The 24801-nt window shown below is 37.3% G+C and overlaps 1 protein-coding gene across 3 annotated transcripts in view; it reads left to right on the top strand.

Annotated features, from left to right (window-relative positions):
- The window catches only part of SLC7A6 (solute carrier family 7 member 6), a 30108-nt gene that overhangs the window by 1007 nt on the left and 4300 nt on the right, over window positions 1-24801 (top strand). For 2 of the 3 annotated variants that reach the window (XM_063410957.1, XM_063410958.1), the window contains exons 2-7: window positions 4743-5306; window positions 9131-9256; window positions 10983-11127; window positions 13597-13720; window positions 23337-23440; window positions 24489-24585. In XM_063410957.1, coding sequence (XP_063267027.1) covers window positions 4784-5306; window positions 9131-9256; window positions 10983-11127; window positions 13597-13720; window positions 23337-23440; window positions 24489-24585 — 1119 coding nt within the window. In that variant the 5' untranslated portion in view covers window positions 4743-4783. Of the gene's footprint in view, window positions 1-1840; window positions 2187-4742; window positions 5307-9130; window positions 9257-10982; window positions 11128-13596; window positions 13721-23336; window positions 23441-24488; window positions 24586-24801 lie in introns of those variants that run through there. The other variant, XM_063410956.1, reaches the window with a different exon arrangement.

Genomic DNA, 24801 nt, shown 5'->3' with positions numbered 1-24801 from the left:
TTCTGCCCCAGCATGAAAAATAAGGTGAATTACTTTAACAAACTCTACTATTATTCCTTCTGTCTTTACCTGGGGCTTATTGTATAGATTTCACCAGATGTTCCTTTCACTGCAGCATCTTCGTGCACTCCCAGCCTAAATCAAGACTGATCAAAGTCCCTGGTGTGAGGTTATTTCTGGTTTTTCCCTTGGAAATATGAAAATAATGAAAAATACGAAGAAATATGAAAATCACTACCATACTGATAAACTATCAAGTGAAGAAATTGTCATAATAACTTCTCTTTCATACCTTTTTACATGATAAACATACCTTGACCTTTAAAAAAAAACAAACTGATGGTACATCCAATTCTATTTGATAAAAAGTTTGTTGGTAGGATTTTTTTTATTGTGCTAAAGATGGTATATTTGTTTATGCAAGCACAAAAGACTTGTGTGATTAGATCTTTACATTGGGAATTGGTTTTTTGCACGGGCTTCCTGTGTTAAGCATAAGTGTGGTAGAGCGATTCTTCTCTCACCAGAAAAAGAAAAATATATCCTAGACAAACTCAAAGCCTTTCCCATGTAAATGTTCAGAGTATGAGATGCCTAAAGATATACACATTGCAAGGAATAAGCATTTCTGGGACTTACAGCCTTTGCTCTGTTGGTGCTTAACTCCCTGAAGACTTTGATGCTGTTTAGAGCAATCTTGAATCTAGCGCTTAGGGCCAATTGTGTTCAGAAATAGGAGTCTTACATCTGGTATATGTGAATAGCCAAAGTGTGTATGTAAAGCTGTTTTAGAACGAGAGTTGTTTTATGCAATCAGGAGCTAAGGAAGACAGAAGCAAGAACACCAGAAATCTTTGCTGATGATTGGGTATTGTATAAAAGCACAGCAAACACAGTAAGCTTTTAGCAGTTTGGTACTTCATCCTGGTCATTAAATCACTTGCAGGTTCATCCCAGGTCGAACAACTGTCAACTGTGCTGCTCAGTGGGAGAAAGGGGATCTTGGCAGATGGTCTCCTCTTAAAGGAGGGCCACTCTGTAATGCAGTGTTAGTACATTGCTAATTGCATGTTCACCCTCATCAGCTCCTCTGGTACCTGGCCGCGGTGTTACGGCCTTACCAGAAGATACATTTTTGGTGAAACAGTGAAGTGATCCTGGTTTCAGGTCGCTCTGTTCTGGTTTCATATCACAGCTTTCTGTACCTACAGCAAAGTCAGTTCAGAAAAAAAAAATCTGCATATATCAGCAAAAAGATTCCTCACGGCTGCAGTGATCAGCAAAAAAAGAAAGGGTTGAAGACACTGTGTTGCACAAGGATGAGCGATGAGGAAATCCACATGTTGGTTAGCTTGTGCGAAGGCAGAACCCTGCATTAGCCATAGCACTCCTGTGGCCGGGCTTTGGCAGTGTTAGAGATTGTTCTGATAGTATTTTTAGCTGCAATATATTAGGATTATTGTATGTAAGAAAATGTATACTATTTGTCTCGGTTCTCCTCGTCCAAGCCTCTCTTCTGTTTCCACTGAAATAATGATCTTGTGACAGAATCATGGATTTTAATATGTCTGGTTTTTTCTGACATAGCTTCAGTTTTCTCTAGTCTCTGCTTTTCCTCTTCGTCAGTCAGTTTTTTTCCAATTGGTCAAAGCTTCGGATTCTGATTCCACTTAAGATTAAGTGAAGTACTTGAAAGAAAAAAACCTGCCAACAGGTTTGATTTTGTCAGAGGTGTATAATGCATCATGTGACTCAGGCAAATAAGCAATTCCTGCCCTGAAGGCTTTAAAAGGCATATAAAACAAACAAGGCTAGAGAAGAGAATGAAGTATCAAACCTTCAGTGAGCTGTTGTCAAGTAAACACTAGTTAGCAGATTCCCCAGACTGGGAATAACAAAAGCAGGCTCGAAGGGGCAGAAGGAGAGTTGGGGGACAAAACGGGCTAGGTTGAGATATACTGTGATTGTTCTTTCCTGGGTGGAGATAGTAGGGCAAGAAACAGTCAAGGTCATCAGTAACAGAACTGTATAGAACTCACGTGCTGCTCATTGAGGTGGAGGCATCTGAAGGGAGACTGAGTCTGTAGCTGCAGGTAATTAGATGGACCTCTGAACTCCAGACCGTGAGGTAAATCAAGGTTCCTCTTCGTGCAAAGAAGAGTTCTGGCTCTGCGTTAACCCACCAGGTTGTATATGATTTGAATTATTCAATTGGCTTATATCATCAAAATGCCTGAGTATTCCGAGTCATGTGTATGCTTCTGATCAATTTGTACTTTGGAAGGTGTTCAGGAGAATGGGAAATTGGGAATGGTGATTAGGATATGTGAATAAGAAATCATAAAGCTGCGTAGTTACTACCAAAATAGTGTTTTACATTCGTGAGCAGTTCTTAACATATTTACGCTGTTTTGTCCTTTTGCTCTAAGGGCTGAGAGTAAACATGGCATCTTTTCAAGTGGCAGTTGGATGTCATAATAATAGCTGTAGTATTCTTGATTCTTCTGCTGACAATTGTTCAGAGTGAATTACCTTCTGAAAAACTAGTGTCCCGTCCTGAGTTCTTTTCATGGAAATGAAAAGACTCAGTTTGGAGTCAAATGATATTTTTATGGGTCACAAGTGTTCTTTTAAATCCACTTCTTACAGCCAAATCAGTCATGGAAACAGCTGCTTTGGTTATTTGTTCTGCTGTTTTGCAGAGCTTTCTGATGATTGCATCATATTTATAATTGATTAATGATTATATGCATTTACAGATAATAACTTCCTCTTGTAAAGCAAACAAATAATCTTGTGAATTTATAGAGCATGTGTATTTTTGAAGACTTAGCTGTACTGCACCACTAACGAAAAGTCAGGTGGTAAGTGGTTGCAAATGAATTTGGCACAAGATAGATGGAAGAATAAATAATAAGAGAAACAGGTAACAACTGGTGTGATAAATTTACTTTGCTTTTCCTTTGCAGTTTTGCTGACACTTATTTATAGAAACTGTGGGGATGCCTCTCTTCTAGTAAATTTAATTTTGTTGCAGGTACCTCATAGTATTCAAGCTTTTAAGTTCTGAAATGGCAGTGATTAGTTTCTGGAAATTTGAAAAATTTTGGTCTAATTGTAGCTGTGAAATTTGATGTCGTCTGATGTATCTGTTATACTAGATGTTGATTGGTATAAGTGATAAAATGTGTATTTAGTAATTAAGCATCTTTAAAGTGTTTATTTGGTATATTGAGGGGAAAATAAACCAGAAGGCATCCAACTAAACAGATTGAGGATCTTACGTTGCATTATTTAAAAGAACACAGTCTCTAAAGATTCATGAGTTGGAGATGATATTTTTCAATAAAAAACTTGTACTCCATTTCAGTCAGTTACTTTTTTAGTTGGTTGAGAATAATCTTTGTAATTTTCATATCTTCATTCTAGTTCAGGGATGTCAGATCAGATTGTCTGTGCTTTAGTATACCAGTCTTTATGATAAAAGAGGAATATTCTCTCCAGAAAGTCGTGCCTGCAAGAGCTTGTATGTTCATATGCTACTAGATGCACATGTAGTTTGGGTGCCTGTATGCTGACCTTTCAAAATTCCCTTATTCAGGTTTTTTGTTCTCTCAGTTGACAAGTTTATTGTTGTAGTTAGAAAATCTTTTGTAAAATTAGTGTTACCTCCAAAAAAGCACAAAATCCACATTAGATTAGCGGTTTTATTCTAATTGACAATTTTTTTGTATTCTATATTAAATGGCTGAAGTATACACTAAAGGTTTAATCAGGGACAGGGCAAATAGTCACGGAATTAATTCTGGTAGATATGTAGGGCCTATGCAGCGGATAAACTAGAAACCTTAAACTTATCTAAAATGGGTCTAATGGGTCTTACTCAGAATTATCAATGCCTTCTTGAGCTAAGACATTTTATTAGCAGTAACTTGCTTTTGGAAGGCTTAGGAGCATTTTGTGGAGACTTCAGAAGAAGGTGGCTCTTTTCCAGGCAGTCAGTTCTGAAGCAGAGGAAAAAGGTTAATTTCTGTGTCCTTAGGTACTGTTAAATGCAACTGCTAATGGAGAAATTTGTATTTGAGCTATTCTGGGTTTTTATGTACAGTCTGTACTTTTAGATAACTGGGTAATGAGGCAGTGAGATCTGGAAACAGTTCTGGGGAGGGAGTGAACTGTGGTGTCACTTAGAAATCAAGGGTTGGATCAAGGGCATTGTGGAGTGAGTACCTCTGCCTGTGGCCCTTAGCAAGAGCCCTCATTGCATTGATAACGTTACTAGATAACTCATAAATTACCTGTGTAAGCACAGTAATTGGATTGGTATTTTTAGTATTGCAATGCATCTATGTCCATGCTTAGAACTTCCATCCTGCTCTTGTGGTGCTTCCTTACCTGTAACATCTCACTGTCCTTTCTGTTCTTTCTTCTGGTCTTCGTAAGAGAGGAGTCCTTTAATTCTGTCCTTCCTAAAGTTTTGTTTGTTCATTTTCCTAATGGTAGAAGTTCGTCTCTCATCCTAAGTTATATAGGAATTTGTCTCTTGGTTTCTCTGTGTTGGTTCTACTGTTTAACTGTGCATGAATTCAACTTAGTGTAAAAAAAAAACCAAACATGAAGCAACAAAAGGAAGTAACTTATATTTGTAAATCATAGGGTAGAAAGGTGGAAAGAAGATTTTGCAGGAAAGTCCTGGGATAAAAGAATTTTTAATGATTTCAGCTGTCTATATTTTGTTTTAGATTGTGATTTGGAGTCGTGGAGAATTCACAGTCTTTCCGCAATGGCAGAAAGGACAGATTATACAAAATCACAAATTTCACAGGCTGAATACAGCCCCGTCAATAAAGCAGAAAGGACAGATCCAAGTGGAACACAGGATGGAGACCAAAATACAATGCAACTGAAGAAAGAAATATCTTTAATAAATGGGATAAGCCTTATAGTAGGCAACATGATTGGTTCAGGTATCTTTGTCTCTCCCAAAGGAGTTCTCTTCTACAGCAAATCCTACGGATTGTCTTTAATAATTTGGGCAATTGGAGGGTTATTTTCAGTCTTTGGAGCTCTCTGCTATGCTGAACTCGGAACCACTATTACAAAGTCAGGAGCCAGCTATGCATATATCTTGGAGTCTTTTGGGAGCTTCATTGCTTTTATTCGTTTGTGGACCTCGCTTCTAATTGTTGAACCAACTAGTCAGGCAATCATTGCCATCACCTTTGCTAACTACATAGTTCAGCCTTTCTTCCCTTCTTGTGACCCTCCGTATCTGGCTTGTCGTCTCATAGCAGCTGCTTGTGAGTGTAAGTATTTCTTGAAATTTACTATGGTAAGTTTTTATCCAGGATACACTCTATTAAAACAGATCTTACCCACACTCAGAGTTGTTGCATACTGGATCTGCAATGGTTTGAGTTATAGTGGGGAAAAGAGCAATTCCAGCACATCAGTAACTTGCAGGTGTTCAGTCAGTGAACAACCATTTTCTCATTTGGAGGCAGATGAAGGTATTGAACTTTTCCAAGCTCACTTACCTGGCAAAAATGGGGGTAAAGATTGATGTGGTCTTAAGCGCTATTGCAGAAGAGCTCTTATGCTACAAATTCTGGTGTAATTTGGTTTGCAATAATGTCTCAATGGTTACATGGTTCAGTTACTACTCAGGTTTCAAAAAATTCATTCTGTATTATTCTTTATACTTGAGATTAACCATAACATCAGTACAGCAGTATGTGTGGCAAAGCTGTTTTGAAAAGTGGAGATTTTGCGTGCACATAAAATACTGAAATATTTGCATTCATACAGCCAGCTCTGTTAGTCAATATAGAGGAACAGCTCTCCATGCACTTCAAACTAGGGCTGTTCTGCTGGATGAAAAAAATGAAACTGTATGAATTCTGTGTCTTATTAAATTTTAGGTGTTTCCTATTAAAAGTGTTCATATACTTTACTTTACATTTCTGGTAAACAGTGAAAACTGTATTTCAGCAAGTCTGTAGGACAATGCTTTGTGATGTACTGATCCATAGCTATGTGCTCTAGAGCCTGTCACCTGTATTAACGTGATTTTGTATCAAAAAGCTAACACAGAACTTGGACTCTGTTAATGCCAACAATGTGCTGCAAGGATATGTGCTGCTTCTAGCTGGTTCCTTTTTGAGGTATCTATTGGAAGAGCTCTAATGTTCCTTATTAGAGCTGTCTGCAAAGAATAAGAAAAGGGAAACAACAGAGCAGTAGCATGTACTTCAGATATTTGACCTCTATAACTGGTTATGATGATTGCAGCTTCCCCTTCCATTTTTATTACTTTGTTATTTGTTACTGTTGTGAAAGTATTAACATGCTGGTTGAGGTCCAGGTAGGGGGAAAAATAATCACTTCTTCCAGGAAATCTGTCAATTTAATCAGCTCTGTTCCCTCCTTCCTTCCAAATGAGTGAAGGGCCTGTAATGTCATGTTCACATTCCTTCAACAGACATTGTCCCAAGGTATCTTGGCAGAAATTCAAGAGTGTGGGAGAATCTGCTCTTCCATTTAAGGTATCCCCTCACTCTGAGGGCAGTTAGCCCTTATAAAAAGGAGTTTATTAAAAAGCAAGGAATTAAGACAAAATGATGAAATTAAAATTATTGTATAGAAAAACACTTTGATGTCCTCTACACTTGCTGCTAATAAAGAGGATTTAGCACCTCTTTTTTTAGTGAAGACACATGACAGCAGGATCACTCTCAGGCAGGTGGAACAATTTACTTTAACAGTCTGTTTTATGGTTTAAATGCTTGTTCTGCCCTGCTCTTAGTGTCAGTGCTAAGACTCACCCCTGCTTTACAACTTCATGTAGCTGTTAAAGGTTAGGCTGCTCTGTCCTGGCACGGCTGATGTTGTTTGTCACATCCTTAGTTCTGGATATGATTAATCCCTTAATAATGAAGCTGCTGGGAGAGGAAGTCTGCACATTGGTTAGGCACAGATTTTATGTGAGACTGGGTGGGTTTGTTGTGGGGTTTGCTTTTGTTTGTTGGGATTTTTAGATTCTAATAGTAGCAATACTAGAGCTAGTGTGAGAACAGTCTTTGTGTTACACAGCATTACTTTGACAATCATTTTGGCAGTGGGGTGTCATCTGGTGCTACAGAACTAAACTTGACAGTTCTCAGAAACTTTAGGTGGCTAAACAATAAGGTGGAGAAAACACTATTTTTAGCAAAAGAGACAGAGATGTGGCTTATTCAGAACATTAATTATCTTTCTTTTGGCTTTTTTCCCTTATAAGGTATCAGAGTATCATTTCATCTGAAGTAGAGACCAAGCCCTAATCCACTAATAATAATAATTAATCCCAATGAAAGTTGCTTAAAAAAATATGGCTGAAATAAACTCAGCGAGCAAATACTCCAGTCACTAATACTGAACAGCAGAGACTGAGCAGTTGTTTTTTTCCCCGAGGGCTCTTCAGGAGCTGTAGCAGTCCTGACTTTTGAAATTTGATACAACTGGGTTTTTTTTCCTCCTCATCTTGCCACACTCAGTTGAACCTCATCCAGTTTATCCAGACTGTCTAACATACTAGTGCCGTACTTACCTTTCATTTGTTATCTTTTGAAAGTTATTGTTTTCAATTTGTTAACTGTGCTAAGGTTATTTTTATCTCAATAGTATGACAGTATTCTTGGATTATGAGAAAGGAAATAATATATCACAACTTTTTGTTTAATATTTTTTTACTACTACCTTACTCCTGACACAATCAAGTTTTTTATTTATATTTAAAATATGCAGTACAAGAAAATTCTATGGAAATAAAAAGTACAGTAGTATATAAACACTTTTTCACTAGCTAGAGAGAAAACTGAGACTTGGGGGCATTACTGTTTCCAATGCAGAAGTTTCAATAATACAGTGATAATTTGGCTAAGAAAAATATGTACTGAATTAGGATTTTGTTAAATAAAGAATACTGAAAATACTGAATCCTATTCAGTATACAGCCCTTGAGCTCAGGCAGAGGTTGTCTGGCTCTACACTTCAGAGAAAGATAATGAATGCAAAAGCAAAATGCTGAGAGTCATTAGAACTGTCTTGGGGAAGCTGATCATGTGAGTAAGTTTTGTCAGCAACTACAAAATATTTATGAGAACTGAAAGTCTCATTTCAAGTTTCATTGCAGTCTTATGAAGTAGGTGTGACTAATATATTTTGGGACAGAGGACTAAATACACTCAGAGTACTCATTATTCCTACCAGTTCATAAAAATCCAGACTGCTGTTGTATTAGCTGTAAGGGATGTGCTCTTTAGAACCACGGAATGGTTCAGGTTGGAAGGGGCCTTGAAGATCATCTCGTGCCACCCCCCTGCCATGGGCAGGGACACCTTCCACTATCGCAGATTGCTCCAAGCCCCACCTAACCCGGCCTTGAACACTTCCAGGAATGGGGCACCCCCAGTTTCTCTGGACAACCTGTGCCAGGGCTGCAGGACTCTCACATGGAAGAACTTCTTCATGAGACCTAATCTAATCTAGTCTAATCTGCCTTCTTTCCGGTTAAAGCCATTACCCCTTGTCCTCTCAGTACATGCCCTTGTAAAATCGATATGTTCTCTCTTCATAATACAGTTAGTAGAACTGGAAAAGAGTATTGAGTCACTTGTAACCATAGTTAGCATTGCAGCTACTCCATGGATGTTGAACTCATCCTCAACCTATCATAAAGAAACCTTTTCAAACACCCTTTTAATATTGCCAAAGGAATTTCTAGATAATCTTCCATTTATTAGAACTGTGTTGGTACACTGAAATGAATCATTTCATGTAGCAGTTTTTTTAGTTTCGGGGTAGTTGAAGACTACAGCTGATGAAGAAAGGGTAGCATTAGGAAAATGAGCATGTAATCAGGGAACAGGAAGGTCTTTCCTTCTGTCTGCTGTAACAGTGCTTAAAACATCTGTTTCCTGTTGTTTTGTTCGAACCAGTGTTTTCAGCACCTATGCATTTGGCTTAGTTTAACCTAAATATTAGTATAACAACTAAGTTGTTTAGATTACAGTTAAAAGCTTTGAAAAGTGAGTTAAACTGAGCATTGTTCAAGTAGTCTTTTAATTTTTCTTTTTTCTTCCTTCCCTAGGTGTTTTAACATTTATAAATTGTGCCTATGTTAAGTGGGGCACACGTGTGCAGGATGTATTTACTTACGCTAAAGTTGCTGCTCTTATTGCTATCATCATCGCCGGACTTGTTGAAATATGCCAGGGTAAGCTTGTAAAATAAAGCAAAGGTTTGTGTTTATCAGTTAAACTGAGTGACTGATCTAAAGATTGTAAATTACCTCTGTATGTTTTATGAATTGCCTCAGTAAAAAAAGTATAATACAGCCACCTTGAAAATACCAATGTTAGGCATTGTCATAAAACTGTGTCATGAGATATCCATCCTATCTCAGTTGACTTTGAACTTGGTAAAATAGGATAATTGATTGCTCAGCAATGTTGTGTTATTTACAGCCTGCAGTACAGAATTAAAAAGGAAGTGAAAACAACAATACACAGAGACAGCAGAATACAGTGGGAGTGGTGAAAGTTATAAATTTCTCCAAGGTTCATGCTACTTTACAGTGAGATCAATTGAATAATTTTTTACAAAATGAATCTCCAGTCTGAGAGTATCTGAACTTAAAGCACAAATGCACTAAGAATGTGTAAGTAGATTTGTGAAACTACAGCTCTGTTTTTTGTCAAAGCCTGAGTTCTGTAATAGCTGTTGAGAATTAGAAAGGGTGTGTGTTAGGCACTGTGCCTTTAAGTTAAGAGAAATTTTGAACTTAGTTTTGTTCTTTGCCCTTGCTCTGGGAAGAATTTGTTGGTGTGTTAGCTTAAGAAAATTATCCTGCTTTCAAAGCTGCCATAAAGGTCTTTCCCTGACAATTTATATCCTTTGCTCTAACTGGTTATTGTTGAAAGTTCATGAGCAAGATAATTACATTGAACCAAACAAGAGTATACATATAGCACATCTGCCCATCCCTTGTTTCACAGATACTGAGCTGGTTCACATCTAATTTCCTTGGCATTGTCTCCTTTTTCTCTTCCTAACTCAGCAGTTACTCCACCTGTGTCTGTGCCAAGGGAGTAATGACATCTGATTGGAATAAAAAGTAGAGAAGAGAAATAAGTAAAGATATTTTAGAGGCCTCAAATTTTACAGTTTTAATGGAGTCTGAATACTGAAGGATGCATAGTATAGGGCATGTTTTGGAGTTACACTGTAACTTGCCTTTCTGTTTTTGGTGGTTTTGTGTGTGTTTATATATATATATAGTCTGAATATATGAATTGTGATTAGTGAACTTGTCTTGACTTGCTTAAAGTCAAAAGATGGCACAAGTTTTCACAAATACTGGTCAAAAAATATACATACACTTTTAGCTTGAAAAAATTTTACCTTAACAGTAATACTTTATTCTCTGTTAATTTTTCTCCGTTTTCTATTTTTAGTAGCAAAACCTTAAACATCCATGTAGATGTTTGTTTTCTTGGCATTTTCTTGTCATAGTTATCTAAAGTAATTTGTAACCTTTGTTTTCTGCCAAATGTTTGAAAATTTAAAAGGGTATAGAAGAATAGAATGGGTTATTTTCTAAATATATATGTTATAAACACCCACATTTAACCTGAGTACTGTCATTGCCAGTTGTTTATAGCTTAGTCTGAACTTAATGTTCCTGAACCTCTTGGCCACTGTGGACAAACCAGGGGTTTAATTGTACAACAGTATCATACACACCCAGTAATTTTTATTAGTTTTATATGCCATGCTTATTCTCATGGCTAAGACATGGAGTAGAATTGGAAAAAAAGGTCTTAATAAGCAGATCTGAAGGAGTTAGTGTTTCTGAGCTGTTTCTGTATTGTGTGCCACATGGAAAAATACTACTTGCTGTATTTTATTATCTTGTCCTTCATTGCAACTTTTCCACACAGGACATACATGGCATTTTAAGAACTCTTTTGAGGGATCCTCTTCTGATATTGGAGAAATCTCCCTTGCATTGTATTCTGCCTTGTTTTCTTACTCTGGTTGGGATACGCTCAATTACGTAACAGAAGAAATCAAAAACCCAGAAAGGTAAATGATTTGATCTTTTAAATGTGGGTGGGTCCCAAGTTGCTGGATTTGTGGCTGTTATTCACTGATAAATTCTGAGCTTACACAGAAATGAGTAGAACTGCTCTACCAGTAAGGCTGTGGATGGCCACTAGCAAAGATTTACTAAACTTCATTAGAAGTGAAAAAGAAATTAAAACATAAGAATAAGTAAGTGTGGATGATTGCAGGATGCTGTATTCAGTGCTAGATAAGCTTTCAGTTCAAGATGTTGTTACTATTTATTATAATAGGTGTAACAGGTACCTAACTGTTGTCTGTGTGTACCTGTGCAATCATTCTGATTTCATATTTAAGAATATTAATCTTTTCCATGAATTTATGCTCTAAAAGTGTGACTGGCTAATCTTGTCCAGTTGTGAGTATGTAAGCAGACACCTTTATGTTAGAAGAGTCCTCTTTGATAATTTTTACATCCTATTATAAGCAACAGCTCAGATTGCTGTAGCTGAATGATAAAGAATGAATGTGAGACGTTTTACTTAGTTCTCCCAACTGATTTTGACATTTGCAGTTTATTCTCTTCTATGTTGGATGTTGAATTTAATGCTGAGCATTTATCTAACCAGGAACGTTATCTATTAAAATAGTAGATAAGTACTTCAAGTCTAAAAAAACCCTAGCTATTTTTAGTTAGAATGAATTCCAGATTGACAGTTTTCTCTAAATCCTTTTGCAAAGATTTAATACACATATTCAGAAGACATGCATTTCGTATTTTCATCAATCATTTGCTTCTTCATATCGTGTTTTTTTCTGCTAAAAAAGCTTCTTTTTTGAATATTGTTGCAATGCCTTTTCTTCTTTTTTAATTTAGTGTAGTGGTCTCTGGTATCAGTTTGATAGCTCTTTTATTAGATAAATTGTTTTGAAAAACAATTTTTCTCTCAGGATATTTAGCAGATGAAAATTTCTTCATAATCATTTGCTCTAGACAGGCATCAGAGCCTAATACAAGCTTCATTCTTGGTAGAATGGTAGCTGGTAAAGTGAACTTCAGTTTTCAGCTTTCTGCTTTGACAGTTCTTGGGAATAATGAGGTATTCCAGACTTCTACAAAATTGCTGCAAGAATTACATATTTTTCGTGTTCACTTGATTGATAGTGCCTTCTTGCCTGTCCACCCAGAAGTTGCAATCCACAAATAACATCTGATGTCATCCCTTGGCGTTAACCTTGGAGATGCAATGTCCTTAAAATGCTATTTGAGATTTTTGTTACATTGTGCAGTATTTCTGAATTAAATTCACAGTTTTCTGCTTCTTTTTCTTCTCTGTGCTGGAATTCACGTGTCTCTTACTCTGAGTGTGCACCTGAAAGAGGAGTCAGAACTCCCAGTTACTAATTTACTGATTTATAGGGAGGATTGTGGGGTATGTTTGTTTTTCTGCTTCCATGGCAGCAGACAGAAACAGCAGGACTTCTGGGCCACAGGAAGTTTTTGAGGAAACTTTCAAAGTTTTAGTCAGACTGATCATTTTTATGCTTTGGGTTTTGTTTTTTTGGAGGTTTTGTTGTTGTTATTGAAAACTATGTTCCTGGCAAATGCACGTCAGTGTCACCCTGCTTTGTTTGATTTCAAACTGGGCAGACATGAGAGTAACACTCAGCTCTGCTTCCCCTTTTGAAAATTTTGAATATTCCTGTGAGGTTTGAGGAAAGAATAAGGCTGAGAAAAGCCAAAGCCTAATATTAAAAATCTGTTTCTGCTCTGTAGTTTCTTTCTGTGGAGCTGCACACTCAGGGCTGTGTGTTTATCTCACAGTTAACTCTTATCTACTCACATCTAAAGGTTAGCAGTGTTTTCTTATTACTCTTGCCTTTTTTTTTATAGCTTTCTAGATATGTGTTTGCTAGTAAGATACACCACATGCTGGGGCTCATAGCTGTTCAGCAGTTTTAGATCTGCATCTTTTTTTGAGGCCCAGGTAATTTATTTTCTGCAGAGGTGAGTGCAGATGAGAACAACATGGTTTAATAAATCTTCCTGCACCAGGTCCAGAAGTGCTCGAAGGACAGCCCCACTCCCCAGGGAGAAGGGGTGCAGTACTTCAGAGCTCTGCCTCTTCAGGTTCTGATTGAGGAAATAATTTAAAGCATGTAAGTTTGAAGGCTTTTTCTATAGATCTGGAAAACTTGAAGTTAGAGTATTTGAAGAGCAGTTGCAGAGAATCCCTTTTTACACATAATTTAGGTTTTCAGTGAATATAAAAATCAGATTTTTTTCTAGTCTTCTGTATTAGAATTTCTAGTTATAAAAGAAAGCAAACTCTGATTCCAGAGATACATTTTTTGAAGTCTTTATGCTGGCTTCATTACTTTTCTATCTATTGTAAATGATACAAATAAATAACTTCAATCTGTTACTAATGGAATTTTTCTTTTTCTGCAGTTGTGGGTTTTGGAGTTTTGGTTTTTTTTGTCTTACAGGAACTTGCCCCTGGCTATTGCAGTGTCTATGCCAATTGTGACTGTTATCTATATTATGACCAATATAGCTTACTACACAGTGCTGGATGCCAGCGCTGTTCTCGAGAGTGATGCTGTGGCAGTGGTAAGTTGACTCAGTGTTACAAACCAGTGTTTGAGGTCGTTTAAAAAATCATTGGTAAGGGTATAAGCAAAAACCAGATTCAATAGAAAGCAACAGCACACTAAGTTCATTGGCAAATTCACTCTGCTACTTACAGGATAATTAAAGCACACCAAGCAACAACAAAACCAAATACAATCCAGGCAATCAAAACAGAAATGAACCGAGAACTGTCTAGGGGGGTGTGTGTGAGCATGAGTGTGATGGAAGGTTACTGAGAGCAAGGACAAAAAGGAATCCGCCTTAAAGCTTAACAACACTCAAACGTAACAGTACTTACACTTAACTTATACCTTAAGCTTCAGTTATAGCTTAACGTTAACAATTTAACAACCAAATAGTACTTAGTAGCACTTAGCCTAATTTACAACTTCTGAGTTGAACTCAGCAACTTAACAAAAGAACAACTTAGCACCATTTAATTTAGCTTATAACTTAACCTTATCGCAGGCCTAACTTACTGAGATATTTAAAGTACTTGAACATCTAAGAAAGCGGTATTTATCGCAAATTTGTTATAGCATATATGCATGTTTATGCATCCAGACAGAATGAGTCAGTGCAAGCATGGTACCTGTAAAAAATTCACTTCAGTGAAATGCTTCAGATGCCTTTGCATCTCCCAGCAGACAAAGGGTCAAGCCTTGTGGAGCTACTTAATTCAGACAGATCTAAAAGCCAATACACAGTCCACTGTCTGTCCTGATTTCTGTAAAGCAGCACAGGTTTTTCCCTAACAAAATTTGGAAAATGCACTCCTTTGACAGCAGTGAAATTCTCCAATCCAGCCTATCCCCTAAGAGCATTCTGTGCCTGCTCTGCTGCTCCTGTCCCTTGTCCTCACAAAGGTTTGTAGAGCTGGATGGTGAATGGGATCAGGAAAAGTGACCCACCCTGGGAGGCTGGGGGAGTGATTCCCTGGGGGCTGCCCAATCGATCCTCCTGAACACAGCAAGTGACAGCAATGCAGCAGAATTGGTGGCCAGATAAAGGAATAGAGATGAATGCCTGAAACGTACTGCACATGTGAAACCCAGGCCTAAATTTTTGTGATTTTAGATACACTTCATTTAGTTGTTCTTTGAGATTGGTTCTTTACCCAGAGTGAGTATATATTTGAGTTCATGTATTCATTTACATATATATACACATGTTGTGCGGCTCTACATGAAATTGTAATAGACCTGGACAGATTATGTTTTCCTCTCTACCATGGGCAGAACTGGACAGATTAGGTTTTCCTTTCTACTATGGGATGTATCTGAACATGGAGGAGAAAAAAGGAAGACTTAAAAATGCTATAAAGTCCTTAGTCAATCTAATTGCATACAGAAACACTGAGTGACCAGAAAAGAATGAAAAAGTATGTTTGTGAATTCCAAAGGTATTTTAGATGTTTTATTTGCTGGGCTAGTTTTAGTGGAACTTAAAGAGTGTTACAGATTTCTGGAAACCCAAACATTTAATTTTTCACTATATCTCAGGTTTGCCAAATACCTGAATTTAAAAGCTGAACTAATGTTCTATCTAAAGGCATTTTTGCTGAGATGTCTCATCAGCTGCCAAACAACACTCTTCTGATTGCTACTACTTCCATCCCTTTTAGAATGATTAGGTGAAAGTGCAGCTGAACTTTAATACTTAACATGTGAGCTATTGAAGATTACTTCTCACTGAGATGAACAATTGCACAAATTAATGAAAGTGACTTTAAACTTGATCTACTAATGCATTAGCAAAGTGTGTGGGCCCCTGGAAGGGTGTGTGTAGAATGGGGGAGCTGACACTGAGGACACGTACATGGCATGGGTTTGCATTATGTGCAAAGTGAGGATGGGTTGCACTAGGGGAGTGCAGCATGTGTGCTCTGGTACTTCATCTTCCCTTCTGAAAGGGGAGCTCCTTTTAGTGCTGGTGCCAAACACTGTGGACTGAAAAGCAGTTAGTGGCAGTAATTTGGAGAATTGCTTCAAAAGTGCACTTGCAATTTGAATTCAAATACTTAATTGGGGAGGGGGTAGGGGAAGAGCTAATGGCTGTATTTGAAAGCCCTCCTATAATACAAAAATGTAAAAATCTTTATGGTGAAATTTCTCTGGGTAGTGGTAGAGAGTTTTATCCTCAGTGGAATCTTTAAGAAGACTTAGGGCATTGTATTCAGTGGATGAATGAAGAAAGGAGGTAAGAATTAAGCTATTCAAAAAAATCTGATGAAAATGAGCCACTTTCATCTGCTTGGATATTTGGGATTACTTATTGCCCTTTACATAATTGGTGAAAGTTGCTGTAGGGTGAAAATTACATTAATGAATTTTTAAAGAAACATGGTAGTAATATTGCTTCATTTTGGAGTCTCTGGTGTAGTCAAGCAGCAGTTACATTTCATCCTCCTTGTTTCTGTTTTGAGAAGAAATGAAGTAACTTTCTCCATTTCAGTGAAGAGGCTTTGAGCTGTAAAGGGTTGGGGTGAAGCTATTTCTGATTTCTGAATGGACTAAAAGTTTTGAGTAAAAGAATTATGAGTGTATCTTTCCACATCACCTAGTGTGCTGTTTTTCTGGGTGGCTGTGAGGCAAAAGAAATCATGTCAAGGGATTATATGGGGAAAAAGAAAAGATAAAATGTCCTCCAATTATATCACAATTGGCTTTATGTGGTGTAGTCCCAGTGTTGGGGCTAAGCAACTGATTTTTAAAATCTTTTTTGTTGAAGAAATTTAAATGATACAGCAACAGCTAGCTTAAAAGTTCTCCAAATGCTCTTCAGATGTCAAATCACTCACTTTTTCAATGACTCCTGTCAGAGTTTCACAGTTGACTTCTGTTTTACCTCCTTATGTAAACCATCACAACCTTTGCTATTAAGTTTTACGGATATGAAAATCACTCTGTAGCACAAGCACAAGTAAAGAAGTGCAGACATTTTATCTCATCTTCCACTGTCACTAAAAAACTTTGTTTTTGTTTGAGACTGCTGTTGGGGTTTTTGTTTGTGAAAGTGGCAGCTGGCTCCACAAGCACTTTCTGGGCTGTTTTGTCTCCTGACAGGAGACACACTGGCTGCCAGTGCTTGTTACAGCTTGTTACCTGCTTCCTGTGTTTGCTCATGTCGGTGGGTCTTGATTGAGTTCCTACAATTGGTGATATTTGGCAGCTTACTTGTTTTAATTGGAAGAGCTGAAACTGATTGAAGCAGTCAGTTGTCCTGCATAGCCAGCTGCCATCGTTCTTTGATGTACAAACTTTGTCAGGTAACTGGGGATAAAGAGGATGACTTCAGCTGCATCTTTGAATATCATCTCGTGAGTCCAGTGTAGATCAGTCAATTCACCCTGGTGCTCTTGTATTCTAGGGCAGGCTTGCTTTGCTTTGCCATGCTCCCTCAATGAACTGGAACGTGGGAGGCTGTGTGTTTTAGCTGTATTATTCTTCTTTGGGGTATAGTTTAATAAATGTTGAGTATCTTTTTTCTAACTGAATTCAGACAGAAATTTTTAAGCTATGCTTAGACCTTTTGAGTATTCTCTTCCTTCATTGGCTTCACTGCCTTCTTTTTTGAAGAGGAAAATCTGCTTATCCTTAGCCATCAGTGTCATGTTCCTCTTCTTTGCTTGCACAGGCACCTCTCAGTAAGGTTTTTTTGGATGAAGAGCACATTCCATACCTTACAACTGAACAACTCTTCATTAGGGGCAGGCAGTTGCTTTTAGAGGGAGAGTTGTTCAGTAAGTTATTTGCCTTCTTTCTTGGAGCTTGCTCCACTGTCAATGCAATACTCCCAATGCCAACTACATAGAAGTTCTCTGGCTGGGGAGTCCAAGCTGAAAAGCTGAGCTGAACTTCAGAATGCTAAATTATATTTTCAGTATGAGATAGGTAAGAGACTTGGAAAACACTGAACCCTTGTTCTACAGCTAGCTATGAAAGATGCTAAGAAGAGGATGAACACCTGACAAGGTTTAGATCAAATATATTCAGCACTTTCATGAAAATATAAATGGAACTGTTTTTCTGTTGGGGCTGACATTGGAAATTTTAATGTGGGCTCTACAGAAGGGACATCTTACATGCAAGTAGGAATGCAATATACAAATGCAGCAGAGCAGTGCTGGTTCTCTTGCCATAAGATTGTATTCAGTGACCTAAAAATGAAGTGGGAATTTTATGCTGGACGTTTTACTGCACTGGTACCTTTTCCTCCCAGTAAAGGTGTTCCAGTAATACAAGGGGAGAATTATGTCTGTTTGAGTAGAATTGATCAACAGCATGGTAATCGAAACAAGAATTACAGGAGACACATTTAAATTGCTTTCTTTTGCACCTTTACAGTTTTCTGGGTTTGGTTTATGTGCTTTCGTTCCTTTCTTTTAATATATGTGACATTAAATCTAGTTTGGTCACTGGGGAGAGATGTCATATAGTATCCTGACAATGTAATCTATAGCAGTGGGAGAAAACTTCTGCTCAGGTGCTTTTTTTTTCTGGCATGTGCATCTTCCTGATTGCCATAAATTAAGAGTTTGTTTCTCTTAGGCAATAGCACCTTAGAGTCCTCAGAAGCTCAAAATTAAGAAAACATACTGTAGTTCTGATTGCCAGATCTTCCTGTAATGTGTGAATGTATTTGTACTTCATGTCAAGAGAAATCTTAAAGCAGAATTAATTGTGTTTCCAAAATACCAGTCAGATTACTCATATATATATAACTCCCCTTACTGCTCTGTATGATTTTCACTATAAGAATGTCAATAGAACTTAGTCTGGAAAAACTCCTGGGCAATAGGATCTTGAAAAGAGTTACATGAAGAGGCTCCATAGATGCCTTTTAAACTTTCCTAATAGAGACATCTCATAATCTTTGGGTATTTTTTTGGTAGAAGTTTCTGTTTCATGTTAGGATACATTCTCTTTGCATTTCTCCATTTGTCCCTCCAGTCAATACTGTTTGGTGTTTTGCCAGCCTCACATGTGCTTGTGCCTCCATACGCTCTCAGTGCAGTCTGACATTTCTTGCATGCCTCTAAGTGCACTTGCAGTGGGCAGCTAAGTGTGATGAAACAGCTCTCATCCTGTGGTTTGTAATGTGAATGTGGGTTTTGCTACTCATCTATGTGCCTGAATTACTGAGTGTGAGGCAGTATCCTCTGTATTTTGTTGTGGCAGTTCTTGATGCTAGAATTTCTGCTGCTTTTAGTTTAACCCGTTTGTACAGAACTGTTGTTTGGACCTTTAAAAGGACAAAAAAGTGTTCTTGCAAACTATTCACAACTTACCAGCTGATGATCATGAGATCAAACTAACCCAAGACAAAAATAAAATGCAGTTTAATCAGTCATTCCTGCCTTGAAACAAAGATGCAATTCAGTTTTTGACCAGTCTTCTGGGAGTAACATTTAGTCAGGATGAAATAAGGGCAGTTCAGCTGAGAAGTGCATGGCTGGAAAGCCTCTTGCTTCATTATTATTCCCTGAGGATGGTTTGAAAAAAAAAAAAACCAGAACTAAAGGGAACAATTCCAGGTGCATGTCCTACAGTGTGCATGTATCTATGTATACCTTACATATTCAATGGATGGGAGGGCATAAAAGAACTTTATCTGTAATTGCAAGTGTTACATCAGCAATTCTCTGAATTCTCTGTTTCCAAGCTGTTAGAAGAAGTTACAATTCAAGTCTGGACTACAGGACTTGTCAGACGATAGCAGAGATGACAATTTAATCTCTTAATCCTTCTCGCTCTTCAGAATTTCTCAGAAGAATCCTGAGATGATATCCATCCCCATAGTGGTGGCTTTCTCCTGTTATGGTGGACTAAATGTTTCTGCCTATAGCTGCCTCCAGGTAGGCTCTCTGTCATCCTCCACATACCTTTGTGAATGTTCCATTCTTTCCTTCATTGCCAGCTCATTTGTTTTTATAAATGCACTTCACAACTCCCAGAAGTAGTAGTAGTTGAAGTAGAATTGGTGAGGAGCTCAGCTCAGAGCCCATGTCTGGCTCATTTGTGGAGGATCCATGATTGTACAATTGTGGTTTTAGCAGAAAGCAGCCACTAACTCTTCTACTTTTCCCTCCTCACTTCCTTTCTTGGTGCGGTGCACTCAGTGTGTGTGCTTGATAACTTGATTTCGTATTGTACTTATCTCTGCACTGCCTTCTTACGCAAAATAATCCTCTGATATGCATGCAGTGAATGTTTATTCTGGCTGCTTTAACTTAGACTTCAATAACTCTTTTAGCAAGAAACACTGTGGAAATCTTTGGGTTTGTCTTTGTTCACAAGAGACTATAGCTGAGCTTTAAAGAAGACATTTCTTGGCATCTGCTGAAAGGAGGATATTGAAGGATTTATAAATTTGTACTCAAGTGTCTGAGTAGTAATAATGAACTTGGTTGATTTTTGTTAGAAATGAAGGTGAAACCCTATCAGAAAACACTTGCCTAAAGGCAGGTGGGTCTTTATGTTCATGTTAAGCCAGTTATTTATTATCAATAGATAGATTAGCCAAACTTTAGGTACCTTTCAACTTCATTTTGCTGAAAGATCATTTTGCAGGCAGATCTACTTGGCAAACCAAGCTGAACTTTTTTTTGATGCTTCTCAATTAAAATAGTCTTTTGTATTGCCTCACCTCAAGTTCAGCTCTTGAAGTTTCTCCACGCTTTGCTCTGGCAGGAATCCCAACTACAGCATTAGAAAGTTAATTGGAAATGGCAGTGTTTGGTAGGGGTTGTCACTATATTACTCTCTCTTTTGAAGAGTCTGACTTGTGCAGCCCTAGGGAAATCACTTATTTAGGCTTTGAGCTGGATCAGTTGATGTTGCACATAACCTGCATCCAGAGTGCATTGAATCTGTAGCATTTTGATCTATTTATAATTTGTGGGAGGGAAATAGCCTTTGAGTTAGTCCTGCATCTGTCATTCACACTGGCCCATTACCAGATGTTTCAAAAGGAAATGGAAAATGCTTGCAAAGAATATCCCTAGGAGGAGAAAAATTCTCCAAATGATATATTAGCTAATCTGCATCCTTTGGCATTAGATTACATTCATAGGTTATTTCTGTCTTCTTTAGCTTCAGCTGTTAATATTACTTATCTAAATGCTTATCCTTTAGGCAATTTTACTAAACATCTGAATTCTGTAACATCTTGTTCTATATCTTAACTTTATATATTAAAACAAAAAACCCTTCAGGAGTTTTGCATCTGGTAATTTCACTTATTGTTTGGCTTCAGTTTTAAATATTCCTTTAAAATATTAAAGCAATTTATTATTAGAATTTTCATCTCGTCCTCATTCTTGTTCTGGGGGAGTTGTCTTAATTCAATGACTGGATCATAAATTACATTCTGCTTCAGGGGACTGGGTTTCTCAGAGCTGCATTTAGATGCAATAAGGATCTGAGGGAAGCACTTTGGGTTCCAGGAATTATTTAGTCTTGAGTGGAAGAAATCTTTTATATACAATAATGTAAATTATTAGTTGCAATTTCAGTTGGCTGAAAATAAAATCTATAGTATACAGAACACATTTCTTACAGCATGGTCTTCTGCTAAACTGATGTTCTGATTTCAGCATGAAATAGAATACGTACATGGACTAGTTCTTCTGTACTTTTCTCATGTTATTTTTTATAATATCTGTAGGAATCTCTGCATTTTTCCATCCCTGTGTTGAAGCTCCATTTTGAGGGAAGCTGTGCTAAAATGGATAAACTAAAAGAGCTCAGGAAGAGAGGTGCCTTTCTGAGAAGCAGGGTGACACAGTTAATGCACTGACTTCGAGCCTTTAAGCAAGGTTCCATTGAAGTGATTATGTGGTTTTGTGTCCTTTAGCAGCAGAAAATCCTGTCTGCCTTTGAGGCTCAACTAAATTACACAAAAGGATGGAACACATTCTGCTTTTTAGTGTTAATGATGGTACACAGCAGAGTTGGATTCTGAGCCATAACCTGGATAATGTGCTGGACAAAGCAGTTTTTCAGTGCAGACAAAGAACAGGAAACTATAGCTGCCAGGCTTTGGTTTATGTCAGTGAATTTCTCAGCATCTTGTGGCTTAAAGATTGACATTGTAATTACAGGCTTTTGTCTCATGAAAATCAAACAGGCTTTTTTGACCTACAAAAACATTAAGGAAACAGATTGTAGTGCATTCCTATTGATGATCTGGTTCCTGGAGTAATTAAATCAAAATTTGACCACTGTTAAATAGAGATAACTTCATATGGTACAGATAAAGGCCAGTTCTGAGTGTTTATCACCTTTGATTGTGCTCCTTAGCTCATAAATGTTATTATGAAGACCAGTGTGTTTAAGGGGAGGTCAAGGGCAAGGTGTTTAAAAATACTCAAATACTAAAAACTGAAGAAAATGTTTATAACAGACAAACCTGCAGAAAGCTGAGTTACTATCTATGCTTTTCCTGTCTGAGGATCTTGAAATTTATAAAGCAAGAGAAAGTTTAGATTACTGCTACTTGCTAAGGTATAAAATGTTCAAATCTTTGTTTAAATACTACTTATACATGAGTATGTACCTTCCTGTTTCCTTAAATAGTGACTTCATGCTGTCTAATGTAGCCATGATTCTTTTGCTGCCATGACTTTGCTTCTGTGAAAGAAACCATGGAAGTGATTTAGTGATGTGTGGCTAGAGTTGGGATGGGTAGGAAGGTTTCCACCCATGTCCTCTGAACACAGCGTGAGGGGATTTCTGCCTAACTTCACGTTAATGTTCAGATATGTACAATGCTCAGACCAAGACAGGAGGTAGAATACCTGTCTGTCTGCGTGAATTAAATTTCTTCATGTTTCAAATGTGTTGTCTGATACTCTCTCTCCCTTTTTTCTCCATCCAGGAGGTTGAACAGAATAGACCAGGAGAGTGTATTGCAAATTCTTACCCATTTTTGTTTTAGATCCAAGATTTTTGGCAACCAGTGGCTCTTACTGCTTGCTGTGAAACTTTGATGCTCTTGAGTTCTTGGTTTCAGAGCTCTACCCTGGACAGTCACCACAGTTTCTTGCAGTATTATCTAGCAACATCAACTGCTGAGCAAGTGATAAGATCACTTTCTCTGTCTCTTGCCAGGTTGTGAGAGTAGAGCCCACAGGCCTTGCCAGTGGAGCTGAAGGAAAAGATGTTACTCAGGAAACTGCAAAAAGAGGAAAATAAAGTAGATTCCTAGAAGAGTATCTGTAAAGAGTAGGTGTGATACTGGCTACGGTTATTCCCTGTTTAGTAATCCAAAGAATGTTCACTTGTGTTCTGTAGGTCAGTTAGATAATAAAATATATTAGGATTGGGAAGAAAGTTCTCAAAACATTTTATTTTCCTTTGTGAGCATTATTTTTGTGAAATATGACTTCAGATGCTTAGCTAAAGAAGTTTGTGCTTATTTAGAAACCATAAATAAATTAGAAAGCTGTGTGATTCTTTGTGCTGCATTATGGACTATCCTTTACTATGTTACTGTTTTTCCATACAAGCATATTACAAAAGCTCTGATGTCATTGTTTTACAGAGTCTTCTTTTCAGATATTCATTTTTCCTTTTCTTTTCCTTTTCATCAGACATTTGCTGACCAGATATTTGGTATGTTCAGCTGGACAATTCCCATTGCTGTAGCCTTTTCTTGTTTTGGTGGACTTAATGCTTCAATTCTAGCATCATCAAGGTAATGCATATCTATTTTAGTTTGACAAATGTTCATAAGTCCTTTTATATGTTACTGTTACACTGATCTATTATGAGAGAGGCAAAAATACTTTTGTAACTGACCCTATAATGAATAGCCACAAGAAAACAACAGATCTAAATAAACCTCTGTGTGTTTGTGTGTACATACACCCTTAACACTGCCTTGTTTCGCCAAAGCATCCTGAGTATATGCAGAGCATAATTATAAGGTCAAATTGATTTTGTCTGTGTGGTGAGTCCTCAAGCCTTCTGATTGTTTGCATTACCTTCCATTTTACTTGATAGAATAATTCTTGCAAGTTTTTGTTTTCAAATGTATTTTTCTAAATATCAGTATTTATCTAAAACTTACTGACCTTTTAGAATCAGTATTTTAAAACTCTGTACTTGGAAAAACCCTTAAAAACTTGCTACAGCTATGAAGCTGCAATCAGAAAGCCTAGGATACTCCATAGAACCTTTTCTTTGAGCACTAATTGTGGATGTAACTAGTTTTAAATAGATTTATTCAGGCATTTTCATATTCTTCCTATCCATTGAGTGAATTTTCAGTGCCTCTATTGAGAAGAAATATAATCATTTGGTGAAGCAGTCAATATAGAACAGATGGTAATAAAATTGTGTGTGTTTGTTTTTTGAGCATATGTTTGAGTGACATCATTTTAGGGACCTGGTAATCTCATCTGGTTGGCATTGAAAACTGTTCTTCCCTAAGCTGGAATGTTTTCAGTGCTAGCTTTTAGAATCCTGTGAAACAATAGAAATTTGTTTCAGTTACTGTTGATGTTGTCTATTTTACCTGTAGGATTATTTTTTAAAAAATGGTTGTTAACAGCATGTTTCTAAAAGCTTATCTATCTTTCAATGGTTATTGTACCATAAAGATGTAAATATATCTTTATAAGAAGGGTTGAATCCAGGTTCCAGTTTAAAGGGCAGAAATTCAGTGTTGTAAATATTTATTTTGACTGGTGTTATTCTCTCTTGCCTGTGGTCTCAACATGTGTTTTACTGCTTTTTTCCAGGCTGTTTTTTGTAGGATCTCGGGAAGGTCACCTTCCTGACCTGTTGTCTATGATCCACATAAAGAGGTTCACACCTGTGCCAGCGCTGCTCTTCAATGCAAGTTGTTATTGCTTTTCTTTTCAACTGATTAGATGGGACACACAGCACAGCTTCCCTCAAAATGGAGCTTCAACACGGGGCTAGAAAAATGTACACAAATATATATGTATAAAAAATAACATGAGAGAAGTATAAAGGAACTAGTCCATGTACGTATTCTATTTCATGCTGAAATCAGAACATCAGTTTAGCAGAAGGCCATGCCATAACAAC

The sequence above is a fragment of the Prinia subflava genome, chromosome 13, assembly GCF_021018805.1.
Source record: "Prinia subflava isolate CZ2003 ecotype Zambia chromosome 13, Cam_Psub_1.2, whole genome shotgun sequence".
In the NCBI taxonomy this organism is placed as follows: Eukaryota; Metazoa; Chordata; class Aves; order Passeriformes; family Cisticolidae; genus Prinia; species Prinia subflava.
The sequence above is the reverse complement of the archived record's forward strand: the minus strand, read 5'-3'. Positions and strand labels throughout refer to the sequence as shown.